At 39.9% G+C, this 18,313-nt stretch overlaps 1 protein-coding gene across 2 annotated transcripts in view; it reads right to left on the bottom strand.

Moving 5' to 3' along the window:
* Nucleotides 1–18,313, bottom strand: part of SLC38A5 (solute carrier family 38 member 5) — a 776,684-nt gene that overhangs the window by 346,937 nt on the left and 411,434 nt on the right. For both annotated transcript variants that reach the window (XM_044080289.1, XM_044080288.1), the window contains one exon: nt 4,695–4,776. In XM_044080289.1, coding sequence (XP_043936224.1) covers nt 4,695–4,776 — 82 coding nt within the window. The remainder of the gene's footprint in view (nt 1–4,694; nt 4,777–18,313) is intronic.

Below are 18,313 nucleotides of genomic sequence, written 5' to 3' on the forward strand. Positions count from 1 at the left end.
TAGCCAGTGCATTGAAATATTTTTATTCTTCTACACTTCATTTTGTCTTGACTGGAGTCTCATAATGACAGTTTGGCACCCAGGGCAGTATATTTAGGTTTTGTGGTTTGCTACTACAGGTGTGTGTGTGTGTGTGTGTGTGTGTGTGTGTGTGTGTGTGTGTGGTAGGGAATACCTCAGGCTTGAACCCTGTACCTTGTATGCAGGTGTTAAAGACCTGAATTCCATACCCACCACCATTTATAAAAAAAAAAAATGCAGATTTTTGCCTCATATTTGATCTGATCTGTTCTTCATAATATCTGTGGTTTGTAAATGTTGCAATGCTTGATATTTGATGGTGCAGTGGTAGCATTGTTGCCTCACAGCTGCTGGTTCTCAGGTTTGATTCTTGGTTGGGGTGCCTTCTTTGTGGGGTCTGTATCTTCTCCCTGTGTTTGTGTGGGTTTGCTTTTGTGTTCTCCCATGTTACAAAGACATGTCTGCATTATTTCTTCCTGGGCCTCTGCTGAAATTTTTTTGTTCAAAGTCAGACTATCCTGATTAACAAATGTTAAATAAAATTGACAGGCATTTGAATTTCAGACTTCAGGTTTCTGAATATTTAATTCTTTGCATATTTGATGGTGCAGTGGTAGTATTGCTGCCTCACAGCTATAGGTTTTCTGGTTTGATTCTTGGCTGGGGTGCCTTCTGTGTGGAGTCTGCATCTCTTCTCTGTGTTTGTGTGGATTTGCTCTGGTGCCCTGTCATTTTACAAAGACGTGTCTGCAGTATTTCTCCCTGGGTCTCTGCTGAAAATTGTTTTTGTTCTGTCAGCAGTAAAATTGACAGGCATTTGAATTTCAGACTTCATGTTCTTCAGAAAATACATAGTAACACAACTGTAACACAACCTTTTATTCTAGCAATTTTCTAAGTTTATAAGATGAATATTTGAAATTTGTTCCTATTTTTGAAACTATATTCCCCCATTATTGGCTTTGTCCAGGTTTTTTGTGCTAAAGTTGACAGCTATGGCAAGAACTGAATATGTTTGAGGGCTGTATTCCCTCATTACTGGGTTTGTCCAGGTGTTTTGTACTAAGAGGTTGACAGCTATGGTGAGAACTGAATTCACTAAATGATAGCCATTTAAGTTTCAGTCTTCCTCTCTTTTACAAAGCAGCTGATTTGGCATAGTGGTATGTTGCTCTGACTGTTTTGCACAGGGACCTTGGCAGCAAAATGTATGGTGGTAACAGCATTTCTCTTTCACAAAGCAGCTGATATGGCGTAGTGGTATGTTGCTCTGACTGTTTTGCACAGGGACCTTGGCAGTAAAATGTATGGTGGTAACACAGCATTTCTCTTTCACAAAGCAGCTGATTTGGCGCAGTGGTATGTTGCTCTGACTGTTTTGCACAGGGACCTTGGCAGTAAAATGTATGGTGGTAACACAGCATTTTATTCTAGCAACTTTCCAAGATTATACAAGCAATGTTTAATGTGCCCCTGATTTTTGGGCTTTTAACCCCCCCCCCCCCAAAAAATACATTTTGGCTTTTTGCAGTTTTCTTGTGCTGAGAAGTTGAGATGCAGTTGAGTATTGAGTAGATTTTACAAGAAGCTGAGAGCTGCAGGGGAACATAAGTTTAGTGTTGCTTAAATGAAGTCAGTTTGCCTTGTTAATAGCACAACAGGTTGTGCACTTGCTTTTGATGCAGAAGGCTGTGGGTTCTACTCCCACAAGGGGTGGATGCTGCCGTACTGAGAATGTTCTCCTTGGTGAAGATACTAACTATGAGTCTGTTATCAGTTTGCCATCCATTTCCTCTTGCAATATTACTAGCTTATCATTTTTTAATGTAATATAGGCAATTTATTCCTGAGGGGCAACAGACGCTTTATTTTTCGATGAAACCATGAAATATAAAGGTGTTTGCTAGCAGCAACCTCTTCATTAGTTACAGATTTCTTTAATGTGGAATTATTTAGATGACTTTTACTTCTTCAGAGATTGTGCATATAATAATGATAATGGACTGTAGAATTGTGCATATTTACTGATAATGGTGGACTGTAGAATTGTGCATATTTAGTGATAATGGTGGACTGTGGAAGTCTGAGTAAACTTTTGTGATAAATGTTCTGAACTGGGCAGTTTTGCCATTATGGGTGCATGCGTTTTGTTTCATTGCTTACTGGAAAAATGTTCAAAACAAATTTAAAATGCCATCTAACAACTGTACTGTATTGTACAAGGAATATAATTTAGTACAATGAGGAAGGTGTATCAAAGAGCACATGTATGTTTCATATGTAAGGGCCTATGATTTGAAAACAGCCCAAAATTAATCTTTATCTGCCACTGGCAAAATGTATTTTCTTTGAATGTGGGTTTCAATGCTGTTTCAATGAATGTGAGTTTCAAGGGCAGAGAAGTTTTAATGCTAAGTTTTCATTGTGAGACTACATTGCTTTGTTTAGCAGATGACTTAGTGTTTGTGCTGTAAAATACAAAATAAAACTTTTAAATGAAGTCCAACTCATCATAGAAGTAAAGCAGTATGCACATTAGTGTTTATGGTAAATGGAGTGAAATAGCCAAGTAATGGTTCATTGGAATGGCTGCAGAGGCTCCATTCAACCATGATTTTGTCAGGGGGGAAGGGCATTAAACTCAGACAGGCCCAGCTGAACTAAACCTCCCAACTGTCCAGATTTTCAAAGAATAAAAAGATTTTTGCTTCTTATTTTTGGTTTGTTCTTCATAAAATTTTGTAGTTTTCTGGCAAATCATTTAGGAATGAAGTCACTAAATGATACACTGAGTTTCAGACTTCATAACCTTCAGAAAAATACATGCTAAAGTAAGAACAGTTTTTTGGCAAATTAGTGACAAATCACTAAAGACTGAAGTTAGAAAATAATGTCAGACATTTGAGTTTCAGATTTTATACCCTTCAGAAAATTCATACTAATGCAAGACCTATTCTATTATCTTTCTAAGTTTATTAGAGCAATATTTAAAAAATGTCCTTATTTTTGGGCTTTTGTCCCACTTCTGTGTATGGCTTTGTCCATATTTCTTGTTCTGAGGTTGAGAGGTATGACAAATGTGTCAGGGCCATCACAGTCAGCCAGAGACATTTCAAATTGTGACATACTTGTTGCACCCCACTCCCCATGTAGTGACCCTGGATGTGTCCAGGCAAGGAGCAGTTATGCAGTGTAAATGTGCAGTGTGTCCCCCCATCCAAGGTAGACACAAGTACTACAGTGGCTTTTCATCTGTCCTTGATTTTGCAGAATGGTCTGGTTTCTGTCATATTTTTGTACTGTTGATTTATGCTTATTACTCAGATTTATGCTTATTTCTCAGAAAGTGCCTGCTGCTCTGTGTTTAAGTAGCAATGCTTTAATGACCATAAGGTAAGCTTGTCTGAGATCATAAGATGCAAGTAAGCTTATAAGCATACTGTTAAAAAATTGCCAACATTGAAAGCCTTTCTGTTATTGCCATGTAGAGAATACTTGACTAGATAATGTATAAACCTTGGGTATTAAAGGACAGAATTTCATTATTTTAAAAAGCTCATTACACTTGTTGGAGACTTCCAGTCATCGCTGCAGACTTTACCCGTAAACTAAACAGAATGCCAATCATGTGTGGTCCATAACCTGTACAGTAATCCTTTAAGCAATGTATCTTGAGCTTGTTTCTTGTTTGCTTTTCATTTTTTACTTTGCTCATGTTTTCCCCATGAAACAAGTATATAGTTGTCAGGCAGCAGGTCTTTTTTGGATAAGAAACATTTTTACAAGTGGGGGCATCACAGAGATTTCTACTTTCAGCATGTTACTTGGTACTTCAATAAAGCTGAATATAAATTATAATTAGAACTGCAGTGCAAGGAGAAGTGGTTTGAGTTGAGTGCTTCTGGTTTTCTTGTACTTGATTTTGACTGGCATTCCACTAATGTATTTAAAAAGTAATTTATTTTTTCATGCCTCACAACCTTTTGTTTCCATCTAGATATTAAGTAAGCTGTCATGCAGCCAATGCATTGAAATATTTTTATTCTTCTACACTTATTTTTGTCTTGATTGGACTCTCATAATGATGGTTTGCCACCCAGGGCAGCGTATTTAATTAAAGTTAGTTTTTGTGGTTTTGAGCATAGCTCCTCCCCTTTCTAGTTGGCCACACCCCTCCCCCTTGACCCCACCCATTCAGCTGTCTCCTGCAGCCCCCCTTTGATTTGAAGTCACCAGCCGCCACTGCCCCTTTGTGATAAGATGTTAAGTCAAACAACATCACAGAAGACTTGAATGTATATGCTAAACTTTGCTTCTGTTTATTTAGAAAATTGCAAGCTGCTTCTATTAAATAGTTATACTTGTAATAAGAGTCATTTGATATATCTTTTATCTTAAGATTTGGTTTGGACTTTTTTAAACACTTTCCACCAAAGTCTGAATTTAGCTAACACATGGCCCAACATAACTTGTTCAGTTACTTTGCAGTGTAGATTTTCTACACTAGTCTTCTTTTCACCAATTATGTATGATTTTGTAAATCAGTGGCAACTTCTGTAAACATTTGTGTAACAGGTGCTCTCACATCTAATATTATCTTTACACATAGCTGCTAAAACAACGACAGAATGAAGTGAATCATTTGCACAGGCAGCTGTCTTATTGCTACTTACTCTTTCTTTTCAATAAGTCCCATAAATGCCTGTATTACCAGTGGAAGCTCGTATTTAACAATAAACAGGTAACTGGACATGGCTGAAAAAAAAACAAAGAAAAAAAATAGAATAAATTCACATATTAAGTACATTTCTTTTACTTAATTTTCCTCAGGTAGATGACTAGCAAGAAAGTACCAATTAGGTGGCACCCTTGAAGGTTACATCGGCTACAGAGTTTTGAAAGATATGTACAGTTCCACTGATGTCTAACAGAAGCATAATGGCACACTACAGAAACTGCTGTTGCACTTTGACTTGTATTCTACAAATTCCCAAAAGCACATAATATTCTCTAAGTGCAACTGCTAATAATACCAAATAATGAAAATTCATATGAACATGATTGAATATCAAAACATTAGAACATTAAAACAAAGGCTCGACCCGCCAACTTAGAGGCAGTTGACTTGTTATCCAGATGCCCCGGCTTCAGAAATAGATCTGATTGTCATTAGAACAGCTGAGGGTAAATGGGAACATTCAGTAAAGGAATATCCCTGCTCAGGAAAAGGCAAACAAGCAGCTCGGCACTGTATTGGGTTCTACTGTCTTAAAGACTATAGGAGGCCAACACCATGCATTCAGTGGTTGGTGCAGATGTGAAAGTATTGCATTATACCTTACAGCTGTGTGAAATATACAAGGTTAATGGTTCCTGTAGTTATTGAGCAATATTTTGTATGCCCTATTAATTATCCCTTTTTTAGCAGCAGCTTCTATTCTCGATTCAACTAAAACTCTAACCAAGCAGATCTTTCATTTAGGATTACACTATCCCTTTTCTCTTTGCTTATACTCTATCAATCTGTGATAGGGAAGACAGTCTCTAGCCTGAGGTTCAAATGTCTTCTTGGCCTCTTCTCTTTCTATTATCTTTCCCTCTAGTGATTTGCTATGGATACCGTGGTTCCTTTGCCAGTTTTATCCAAAAAAGTCCAGCCCTCTCTTGCTTATTTTCTGTACCCCTAATTAATTGGCTTAGCACTTAGAATACTTTCTGCTACTTTGTGAATACAGTATTCTGTATGGCTGTTGTTATTCTCCTTAAGGATCTGCATCCAAAGTCCCACCCTATCCATATTTCTTGACTCTCCCCCACTTCATCATCATCCTCATCCCGTTCCACTTTGAATTACAGCTTTCTACTTGTGTTATGTTTATGAGCATTAACTGTATTGCTCTAAAATATTCATTCAAATCAGGTAATCCTGAACCACCTTGTTCTATGGGAAGGATCATCTTATCCCACTTGACCCATGCCCTCTTCCACTCCCAGATAAATTCCTTCAACTCTTTATTAATTATTGTTCACAACTTCTCCTCTGACTGATAAAAATATGTCTGACCTATATATTAAACTAAAGGAACTAAAAACATTTTCACTGATTGTATTTTGCTATCCATATGCATAAACAAGAGCTTCAAATTTCTCATTTTTTTGTATTATCTTTTTAGTCTCTTCCCACGTAGCCTTAGATACCATAACAGAATCTTTTTTAATCCATACTGCTAAATGCTTCATTTTATCATGTTCCCATAAATATGGGTATTACGGGACCAGATAATGTGTGGGTACATAGTTTACAGCTACAACATTTGTTTTACCTTCATTAATTTTAAATCCTCAAAAGACTTGAAACTGTCTCTAGATATTCCACAACACTGACATGTCCTTTTCTGGTTTTATCAGATACAAAATAATATCATCTGTAAATAAAGCCAACTTTTCTTGATTACCATACCAGTAATATCCGTGAATTTCTGAGCCCCCTATTTTCTTTGCCAACAGCTCTAAATATAAAGCAAATAAAGGGGAAAGAAGACACCCCTGCCTGGTTCAGCCGCAACTTGTCAGAAAGGAACCCTCCCACTTTAATTTTTACCTCCAAATTCTCATATATCTTCTTAATTAATTTTATTATATATCAGAGAATGCAGATGCTTCCACTGCCCTACCCCAAAAATCCCAGCTTACTCTGTTGAATGCTTTCTTTGCATCAAAACCTACCAACGACAACAATATTTTCTGACACTCTGCTTCTCTCTGGATGATTTCTCTTCTGTTAATGTTGTCAGATGTTTGCCACCCCTCCACAAAGCCATAGTGATCCATACCTATCAATTTTGGCAGCACCTTTGCCATTCTTTTAGCTACTATAGACAAACACTTTATAATCATGGTTTAAAATTGAAATGGGCCTCTATGAAGCTGGGTCTGATGGGTCTTTACCATCTTTAGGTATTCCAGACACCACAGCTTTCTTCCAGGATGCTGGTGCCTCCTCTCATCTTAAAATACTGTTAAACAAAACCTTCCAGATCTTTATTACTTACCTCCCTCCTAGCTTCTAAACTTCCACAGGAATACCATCCATTCTTGCAGACTTTCTTGCAGATTGATCGTACATCACCATTTTTATTTCATTTCCTTTGAACTATCGGAAACAGCTCATTAACAGCCTCTAGTCTTAATCCTCCATACTAACTACCTGACAAAAAAGCAGCCTACAGTACCTTTTATTTCCAGGCAGTCTCCCATCCAAATATTAAACAGGCCCAACCCTGAGTAGATTATCAGGTCAGGTGCATCCAGGGTAGAGTGATCATAGGCTCCTCTCTTGAATATTGTTGTCATCAAAACATACATGGAAACTCCTGTGAAAAATCTTCCCATTGAAGTCATTGAGAAGTGTGCATCACCAGCAAAGATACAACCTAAATCTCTATCTTTTAAATTTTAGCTGATTTGGCACTTGATTTGGAAGTTGCCACTATATTGGATTCTAAATCCAAAATGCCAAGACCATCTATGTTGAGGCAAGACTCTGCCCCAGAAACATTTGAAGTTAACTATTACAGGTTTGCAGGGACCTTCATGACACCTCTTCTATGTTTTAAGAGGGGACAGAAAGTCAGCCTCAGTCTTTACTCACCAACTCAGGACATTTAGCCTGTCCTCACTTGTACACATGTTTTGGTACCAATTTCAAAGAGGTTGGTATTGACTTACATTGCACTGAAGTTAATGCTTCAACCAGTGTCAGTTGCCCAGTTGTTTTAGATTTTGGTGTCAGTAATCTTGGGTCAGTTGTTGACTTTGGCATCACCTTCAGTGTAGATGCTACAGGTGTCCATGGACTTGTCATTTATTGTAATCCCTAGGTCACTTCTACAGAACTTATCTGAAAACATCCACTGCTATTTTGTGATTTATTGTGCTTGGTATGAGAAGGTTTTACTTTGATTCATATTTTATGTTTATATTTAAGTTTTACTGTTTGTTGAAAAAAAGAGGTAGATTCTAGACAGGCAAACTCTAACCTTCCCAAGAGGCCTAGTCAACTACAAATTCATACAAATTGTACAAAGAACACTCCAGAGTTTACCTGAGAACATTACATTCAGTGTTATTTTGTAATTGCTGCACAATTGCTAGGTAGGAGAAGATTTATTTTGATTTACATTTTATTTTTTACCTCTGACTTTTACTGTTGTAATGACATATGCCTGTAAGTAATAATGAGTACAAGCTATTACATGCAGATGTGCACAACTGAAAGGAAGTTCTGAATTTTAGTGAGACTGGCACAACTGGTAAGGTTAGTTATAACTACTACTTTTAAATTACTTCCGTTTGTACAAGGTCAACTCAATGTACTTATTTATTTATATATTGTTTGTGCTGCTAGGTTTCCAATGCCTACAATCCATTATCATGATTCCAAAATGCCTGATTTTCTGTTGGGATTGTAACAATTTTCCTGGAAAATCTATAATATGCCTTGAAAACTTAAGATGCATTTAAGTGTTTGGCAGTAAATCATGGGAGTATTCTCATAGCGATTATCTGGATAAAGTACAATTGTATGAGAACTTACCACAACAGCAAATGTCATCCTGTTCACTGCTGCAGTATTATGGGATATCCTGTCAAGGATAGCCGTACATCTGGCTAGCATAACAAGGACTGGGTGCCCTCCCCTATTGGCATACGTCCGACATTTGATCTCTCAACCTAACGAAGGCAGAGGTATATAAGGGACATATATACAGGTATACATACTAAATCTAGAGTACTTGATAATAGTTTTCAATCTTACTCACAAACACTGGCTAATCTACAATGTACTGTACCTGTATACTATGTATGTATTCTACCTATGTTCCACATTTCAGCTGTACACCACAAATCTATTAATTACCTTTATTTTTAAATTAATATTTTTTTGTTTCTTCTCTCCACTGTACCTGTTGATGTGCCGCAAAACACTGTAAAAACACGTCTTTTGTAATTTGTATGTATACTGATCATGTCTAAATAACTAAATGTATCTGTAATTTTTCTTTGTGGAGCTTTTCTCCCAGGGCCTCTGCTGAAAAAGGGACTTTTCGGCTCAGTCAGACATCCCCAGTTAACAAATGTAAAATAAATAAAAAATAAATATTATTGCAAAGAACCTCAGAACTTTTATGCCCCAGACAAGTAGCTAATGCAGAGGTAAAGGGAAAGTACAGTTGTGTACAATTACCATAAATGTAGATGTTCGAGTGTATTCATTGTTGCAGTCATCACATTTGGGGTTATCTGCCTGCAGGTAGCCCTCAGCCGGCCTGAATACCAGAGTCTTCGTATTTCTGCGTCGGATGCTGTTGCTTCTTCCATGACGTCAGGTCGTCAGGGGTATAAAACATGCAACCGACGCCATTACATCAGTTTTTCTTGCCCCAGATGTCAGGACCCCCAAAAATAGGAAGCAATTACATGGTATGGAACACCCCCAGCAAAAAGCAATTACACATGATATAATATATGCCAAACAAGAAGGAAAGGTAGAGCCAAGAGAAGTCAGGGGGGCTGGAGGGAGGGTAACCAGGACTACAACAGTGAATACACTCAAACATCTACATTTATGATAAGTGTACACAACTGTACTATGTTGTTCGTGTTTCACTGTTGCAATCATCACATTTGAGTTGACTCCCAAAGCTAAGGAAGGGTGGAGGCAGTTAAAGAGCATTAGGGCTAGCAACCAGGCCCTGTAAGACTGCTGTGGCAAATCCAGCTCTGGATTTAGAAAAGATAGGCAGATGGTAATGCTTGGTGAAGGCATGCACAGAGCTCCAGGTAGCAGCTTCCAGGATGTCTCTGGTAGGGACTCCTCTGTGAAATACTGTAGAGGTAGATGCAGCCCTGGTGGAATGAGATCTTATCCCCTGTGGGGTAGGTTTTCTGTGGTGCTTGTAGCAGAAATGGATGCAATGAGCTATCCATTTGGAAATGGTTTGCTTTGAAATGGCCTTCCCCTCTGCCCCTGCAGCAAAGCTAACTAGCAGCTGGTCAGATTTTCTGAGAGGCTTAGTTCTGTCCAAATAGAATCTAAGCTGTCTGTGCATGTCCAGAGAATGCAGTATCCTTTCCCCCTTATTTTGAGGTTTAGAGAAAAAAGTAGGCAAATGAATGGACTGGTTTAGAGCCACACTAGACACCACCTTGGGCATAAAGGATGGATTAGTCCTGAGGGAAACCCTGTCTGCATGGAAGATAATGAAGGGTTCCACTGCCACGAGGGCCTGCAGTTTAGACACTCTTCTTGCTGAAGTGAGGGCTAGAAGTAAGGATGTTTTCCAAGAAAGGAATTTCAACTCTGCTGTAGCAGCTGGTTCAAAGGGGGGAAGAGTGAGTTTTTCCAATACAAAGTTACGGTCCCAGGCTGGAGTGGGAGCTCTCCTGGGGGGGGGGGTCTTAATTTTTTAGCCCCTCTAAGGAATTGCTTTAGCAGGGGATGAGAGAAGAGGGGTGGCTCAGTATTATAATATGCTGAAATGGCAGAGGCATGAATCTTAATTGAAGAGAAAGCTAGGCCCTTGTGGAGCATTTCTGTTAAATAATCTAGAATATGAGGTAAGCTGGGCACCGTTGTGCCCATCCCCTGAGCCTGGCTCCAGGAACAGTATCTTTTCCACTTTTCTGAATAGGATTTTCTAGTACTAGGCCTCCTTGCCTCACGAATGACATCCAGCCCCTCCTTACGGAGGGTTGCTAGAGGTGAGTTTGGGGGATAAGCCAGGCTGCAAGGTTCAGGGTCTGAAGCTAAGGGTGCAGAATCTGGGCCGCCTGCTGGGACAGACGGGAAGGGGTCTGAAGCTGGTGCCATGGTTGCAGCACTGTCAGACTGTGCAAAAGGGGGTATCAGTGTTGGTGTGGATAGTCTGGGGTGATCAGTATTGTCCTTGGCTTGTCCTGTTTGATCTTTAGTAGAACCTTCGAGAGGAGAGGCAGAGGGGGAAAGGCATACATTGAGAGGCTTTCCCAGGTAAAGGGCAGGGCATCCACTTTCCAAGCTTGACTGTGGGGAGTTTTGGTGCAGAATTTGCTCAATTGGTAGTTCTGAGGGGAGGCAAACAGGTCTACCTCTGGTGTCCCCCATTTGTTCCTCAAGAGCATGAATATTTTGGGTTCCAGTTTCCATTCATGTAGGTCCATGAGATTTCTGATTAAATCATCTGCCAATGAATTTAGTTTGCCTGGCAGGAATTGAGCTTGCAGGTTCACTTGGTAGCTCAAGGCTGTGTTCCACAGAGCCATGGCTAGTCTGCAGAGTTGGTATAAATCTGTTACGACCTGCTTGTTTATGTACCACATAACTGTGGTGTTGTCTGTCTTTACCAATAACTGTCCTGGAAGAATAAGGTCTTTGAAGGCTGTCAGAGCATTCTGTACAGCTAACAATTCTTTTTGATTGATATGCAGGTGCATCTGTGTTGAGTTCCATTTGCCCTGAATGCACTGCCCTGCCATGTGAGCCCCCCATGCATAATCTTATACGTCTGTTGTTAGGGTTTGGGTGGCAGGGGGATGAGTGAAAGGGAGTCCCTTGTTGTGGTAACAGGCCTGTGCCCACCAAAGGAACTCTGCCCTTAGACAAGGAATGATAGGGATCATTGTTTCCAGGTCCTGAGAATGTTGACACCATAGACTTTTTAGATACCATTGAAGTTTCCTCATATGCAGTCTTGCACATGGAATTAACAAAATGCAAGAGGCCATGAACCCCAGGACTTGCAGGATTTTTCTTGCAGATAGCTGGGTTTTTGTGGCCAATAGGTTGAAGTGGGTTGTCAAATAAACTTGTTTCTCTGGAGTGAGGAATGCCATCTGGGAAGTTGTGTTCAAGCTTGCTCCCTGGAATACAATCTGCTGGCAGGGTACTAGGTGTGATTTCTTGTGATTGATGGTGTACCCCAGTGAGGTTAGAAGTGTATTTACAAATGCCAGGTGTTGTAATAGCAAGTCCTAACTTTCTGCCTGAATCAGGCAATCATCCAAGTATTGGGTAAATCTGAATATTTTTCTGCCTGCAAAATGCAATGGCTGGAGCTAGGCACTTTGTGGATACTCTGGGCACAGTAGATAAGCCAAAGGTAAGTGCAGAGAACTGATAGTGCATGGAGCCCGCCCTGAAATGTAGGTATTGTCTGCAGGATTCCCTTATTGGGATGTGCAGGTAAGCTTCTTTTAAGTCTAGGGTTGCCAGCCAGGCATCCTTGGCTAGCACAGGAAGAAGCTGTTAGCATTTTGAATTTTGGAACCACCAGAAAGGTGTTAAGAATAGACAGGTCCAGGATAGGACACCAGGAGTTTTCTTTTCTGGGAACCAGGAACAGTCTTGAATAAAAACCTTGTCCCCTTTGTTCTGCTGGGACAAGTTAAATAGCCCTAATACTGAGGAGAGAGAGAGCACTTGTTTTTGGGTCTCCGCCCACTGATTTGGGGAGAGGTCTGGACATCCACTTGGGGTTGGGAGTGAGTGGAAGTGAAATCTGTATCTAGGGAAACTATGTTGAAAACCCATTTGGGCGAGCTTTCCTCCTAAGCGAGCGAGTAGTTGAGCAGGGCTTGGAAGTGTTAAGGATAAGTCATTGTGCCATTTTTTTCCATAGGGGGTGGCTTACTACTCCCTGCTTTGGAAGTGGGAGCCCCCCATTGCTTTGATCTGTGCATAGCCTGAGACTGAAGTCTTGGTCATCTGCTGCTCCTGCGTTTGGACTGAGAAGGCCTGGAAGGGACTGGAAAAGACCAGTTCTTTGAAGGACAATGCCTACTGAATCTAGGAGGCTGTACTTGTAAGAAATCTTTAATAGTTTGCATAGATTTAGCTTTTTCCTCCATCCTTTTGAGGACTTCTTCTGCTTTGTTGCCAAAAAGGCAGTCTTGGTTTAAGGGTGCATCCAGTAATTTAGCTTTAACATGATCTGGCAAGTTTTGTTCCTTAAGCCAAGCATGCCTTCTAAGTACAGACCCAGTGACAGCAGCCCTGTAAGATGCTTCTAAAGTATCAAACCCACATTGAAAAGTATGTTTACCAATTTGTTCAGCAGAATACATTAACTCTTGCAAATCTTTGTATGCAGCACAGTCAGGAATCAACATCATTTTCTGTTTAAGTAGTCCCATAATATGCTGCTGATACTTTAACATATTAAACTGGCAATTTAAAGCCCTAATGGGCAGAGCAGCAGAAGTGTATACCTTCTTACCCCATCTGTCTAAAGCTCTAGAGTCCCTCTCAGAAGGGGTAGGATTTTTGGCAGTAATTGCCTTAATACCTTTTGGTCCTTGGGAAATGGTCTCTGGATCCGCAGTAGGACTATTGAAGAGGAATTAGTGAGAGTCCGGTTTCCTGGGAGCTGGAGGCAAAGTGTCTGGGGTAAGGCTGGATTCCAAGAAAACATCATCTACAATCTTCAGAACAGGAGGGATAGCTAGAGACCTGTGTTGAGGCAGGAGTAAAAATTCCTTAAGTCTCTTTTTGGACTCAGAGTAGTCCTGGCTTTCCCAGCAGAAATGCTCCCTAAGGGTATGCAAGGTTTCACCAAAAGAAAAATATTCTGGAAGGAAAACAGAAAGAATGGAATCCTCTGCATCGGAATCCTCATAAGTAGATAAGGGTAAATCCTGGTAGTCAGAAGGAACAGAGATATCAGATTCCTGATCAGAAAAATCAGAAAGAAAATCATTTCTAGGTCTCTTAGAGGGGGAAGGCTGGCTTCCCCTAATTAAGGTAATAAGGTCTTCAGCCATTTTAATCATTTATTTTTGAGGCATATGGGCCTGAGAATGTGGTTTGGTTGTCGGTTTTCTAGGCGTAGTGTGAGCTTTAGGCCTGAGGAATTCGATATTCTTAGCTTGAAACAAAGTCGTCGGTTTAATATGAAAATTGGTAGTCCTGAACACACCCTCAGAAGCTGGTGCCTGCACAGCAGCTCCAGACCCATCCAAGGTAGAGACATCTGCAGGTTCCATAGTCGAAGAAGTATCTCGCGGCATACCGGACTCCGAATGTGTCTCAGTAGAGGCCTGCAAATCTGTAGTAGCCGGTATCAGGGGCTGCAAAAGTGCCTCACTGAGTACCGGCAGACTGGCAACTGGCTTAACGGAAGTGTCGTCAGTAGTATTGGACCTATGCGATCTGTCTCTAATTTTATCCTTACATTTTTGCAGAAGATCAGAAGTCGGATGGCTTAATGAAGCCATTTTGGAGTACGCGGATCGAGAACGAAAGTATTTAGCTACAAAAATAGTCTGACAAATAGTTCGGGTGTTGAACAAGGCACAAAACCGACAGCGAGGGACGTCGTGGTCTGGGCCTAAACAGGTGATGCAGTAAGAATGAAAATCTCTATGAGGTATTTGCTTTCCACAGGCAAGACAATTGTTAATTTTTTCTGACATCAGATGGAACAAGAAAAAAAGATCTCCAACAGGGTAATTATCTTTTTGAAGACTTCAGGTCTGAAACTCGAAAATGAAAATTTCAGGAGTCGGCCGACTGGCGCTTGTGAACTGCTTCTGCTTCGGGCACCGCACGTCAAGAAAGACTGATGTAAAGGCGTCGGCTACATGTTTTATACCCCTGACGACCTGACTTCATGGAAGAAGTGACAGCATCTGATACAGAAATCTGAAGACTCTGGTATTCAGTATGGCTGAGGGCTACCTGCTGGCAGATAACCCCAAATGTGATGACTGCAACAGTGAAACATGAAGAACATCTATATAGAAACTTTTAGGTAAAAAAAAAAAAAAAAGAGGTGGAAAACAATAGAACCCAACTTGGCCAGACAAAAAAGGAAGAGAAAAGAAAGGGGGAGGGATGGAGAGATACAATACTGCATATGTGATCAGTTGGACATCTACTATTTTGGCAAGCTCGTATACAACTGTACTATGTCCTTCCATGGTCGATGCTGCAATATTATTGGGTCTACATCATATGAGCGAAACACACAAATTGCGAATGCTCATAATATCGAATGTACCAGACCTCGAAGTGCTTTTTCAGAGATTACGGTACAATGAAAAATGGGATATTTGCCCTTTCCTCACTGTAGTGCAATCTCGGAGTTGGAATATATATTTAGCAGGGGGTGTGGGGGATGCAGCCCCCCACAATAGGAAGTTCGAGGTCTGGTACGTTCGATATTATGAGCGTTCGTAATTTGTGAGATTCACTCATATGATAAAGACCCATTATTATTAACTGATGGGAAATTACCAAAGCTGTCTTAGAAGATAGGGAGGAGGACACCTGAACAGGGTTGTGGTTCAAAAACCTAATAAGACTGACGGAGCAAACAAACTGTACTCTAGTCTTAGAGAAAACATCAAACCTGTAATGTTTTGTAAAAGTGTGAAGAGAAGACCAAGTAGCTGCTTCAACAATAAATCTAGAATCCAGACCTTTGAAGAAAGCCATAGAAGAAGCAGCAGCTCTAGCAGAATGTGCCTTAAATGGAACCAGAAGCTGCTTACCGGCTTTGGATATCCAATTAGAAACAGTTTGTTTGGAGACAGGAACAATCAGTGTTTTGTCCTGAAAAAAAAAAAACTGATCAGACTGGCTTGGCTTTTGTTTGGATAAAATTTGAGCTGTCTATGCATGTCCAAAGAATGAAGGATCCTGTCCCCTGTATTCCTGGGGGAATGATAAAAAGTAGTTAAATTAATGGTCTGATTCACGAACAGCATAAAAGAAGGATTAGTTTGGACTGTAACAGTATCTTTTTTAAAATGAGGAATGACAAAAGAAGGAATAGCCATAAAGGCTTGCAACTCTGAAACTTAAGCAGAAATCAAATCTATCAACAGCATAGTTTCCAAGTACAAGACTTAAGAGCAGCAGTATGTTCAAAAGAGGATAAGGTAAGCTTTTCCAGAACATAATTCAAATTCCAGGAAGGAGGAGTATCCCTTCTTGTTGGCCTAATATGTAGGACACCTTTCAAAAACTGTCTGACCTGAAATCGAAATGACAGTGGAGGATCCAAAGGAAGGCAGGCACATATGGCTGACAGATGTGTTTTAATAGAAGAGAATGCATCCCAGCACTGTGCAACGCATACAAATAAGCCAAAATATTAGGAATACCCATCTGATAAGGGTCCTAATTCTTTCTCATGCACCAAAAGGAAAATATTTTCCATCTGGAGACATAAGACTTCCGAGTATTTGGTTTTCTAGCCTCCTGCAAAACCTTAAGCATGAGCTCAGAAAATTGATGCCTAAAAGGAATTAAGACTCTGCCACCCAAAGAGTCAGTTTCAAAGTCTGTAGACTAAGGAGAATTACACAGCTTTGTCCTTTGAGGTAACTTGTGATGATTGCCCCTGGCCAGATGAAAGAGAATACCAGTGCTTCTTAGGCAAAAGGGAGCCACCGACATTTTTGGTTTGTACTTCTTGATGTTCAGAAGGACTTTTGGAATCAAAGGAAATGGACAGAAAGTATAAAAGAACCATCTTTTCCAAAGAAAAGCCATATGGTGTCCATTTTCAATGTCTGAGGATGTGTTACTCTTGAACAAAACAGCCTGAGCTGTCTGCTGTCCTTAGAGTCCCTCACCGATGGACAGTGTCCAGAAAGACTTCCCTGTTTAATATCCATTCATGAGGGTTTGCTCTGCATCTGTTCAAAAGGTCTGCTACTGTGTTTCTCCTTGAAGGTATGCATGCAGTCTGGAGAAAAATTGTGTTGAATTGCAGTTGCCCAAAATATCAATGCCAATCTGCACAGCTGATAAGACTTGGTGCCCCTTGCTTGTTGACATACCATATAACTGTGGTATTGTCTGTAAATATCAGAGAAGGACCCAGCGTCCAAAGGTAATGCAGAGACTGAAGACTGGAAATGAGTGCTTTCATCATCTTTTTACTGATGTGGTTTCATCCTTCCTTTTGTAAGTACACCCTTTGGACTGTGATGTCCCTTGGAATAAGCACACCACACTAGATACCAGCATATTTGAACAGATCTTCATAAGGGGAAGAAACCAGAAAAGGCACTCTTGGATTGAATGACACCTATTAAATCCACCATAAAAGTTCCTTCTTGATGAAGGGCAAGTGAGGAATTTGAAATGTTAATAAGTGACAATGCTGACTTCTAACAGACTTCAGGTACCACCGTATCTTTCCCGTATGGAGTTTTGCATTATTTATTTATTTACTTAGACATTTGTTTACTGGGAAAGTCTGACTGGGTCAGAAAGTGTCCATTTTCACCTGAGGCTTAGGGAGAAAAGCTCCACAATCACAATCTTTCAAAAATCAATTACAGATATTTAAAATCGCAAAGTATCATGTTATACTGCAAAATACAAGAGTTAAAAAATTGAGTGATGTCTTAGTCTGAGAAAGGGTGTTCATATTATGGTTATAGGAGTAAGAATGGAGAAAAAAAGAGATTATAAGAATAGTGCAGGGTAGGTGTCTTCAGGTAGCTAAGGTGAGTAGGGAGGAATAAGAGTAATGTTAGGAAGTTTAGCCAGGATAGGTGCAGGAGCTGGTCCATGATTTTGTAAAGTATTCTTTTAAGGAGCCATTCATGCTATTTAGCCCAGAGATATGAGAATCTCTCTTGCAGATGCCACATCTAAGGGAAGAAAGCATACAAAAATGTAAGAATTGCCTGTACTGCAGATGAATAGGAATGTGAAAACAGCTGTTCTTTAAATCCAAAGTCACCAAGAAAGCCTTTGGCATAATCACTGGAAGTGGGGACTGAATAATCAACATTTTTAAACTTGGAACCTTGTGAAAAGTGCTGAGGAATGAAAGATACAAAATAGGTCTGCAGTTGCCTTCCTTTTTTCAAATCGGAAACATTCAATAAAAGTCTGTTTTCTGTAAGAGAGGAGGAACCAATTATATTGTTATCTGAGAATGGAGGTCTCAAAGAAGAAATAGAATAAAATGAATTATCTTTGGGGGTCTGAGGAAGCCCAGTGGGATGAGGGAAGGCCTTCCAAGACTTTTTGTATCCTTCTGAATGATGGAGAGAACTTGTTTGTATGAAGTTATTATTTTTCAAACTGGAAGAACAAGGGGAAGTTTTTTGGATAAAGGAAACTATGAAAGGATGTATAAACTTCCTCAGTATTTTAAGTTTTTATATACTATTCCCAAATCTCACTCAGCTGCTAAACACTTAGTTAATTCCAATCGTACTCTTTCCAATAAGGATGAGAAAATTACTGCCAAGTACGGGAAAAAAAAGTCTATACTTCTGCAAATTT

The sequence above is a fragment of the Protopterus annectens genome, chromosome 8.part0, assembly GCF_019279795.1.
Source record: "Protopterus annectens isolate FY-2018-M chromosome 8.part0, PAN1.0, whole genome shotgun sequence".
Taxonomy (NCBI): Eukaryota; Metazoa; Chordata; order Ceratodontiformes; family Protopteridae; genus Protopterus; species Protopterus annectens.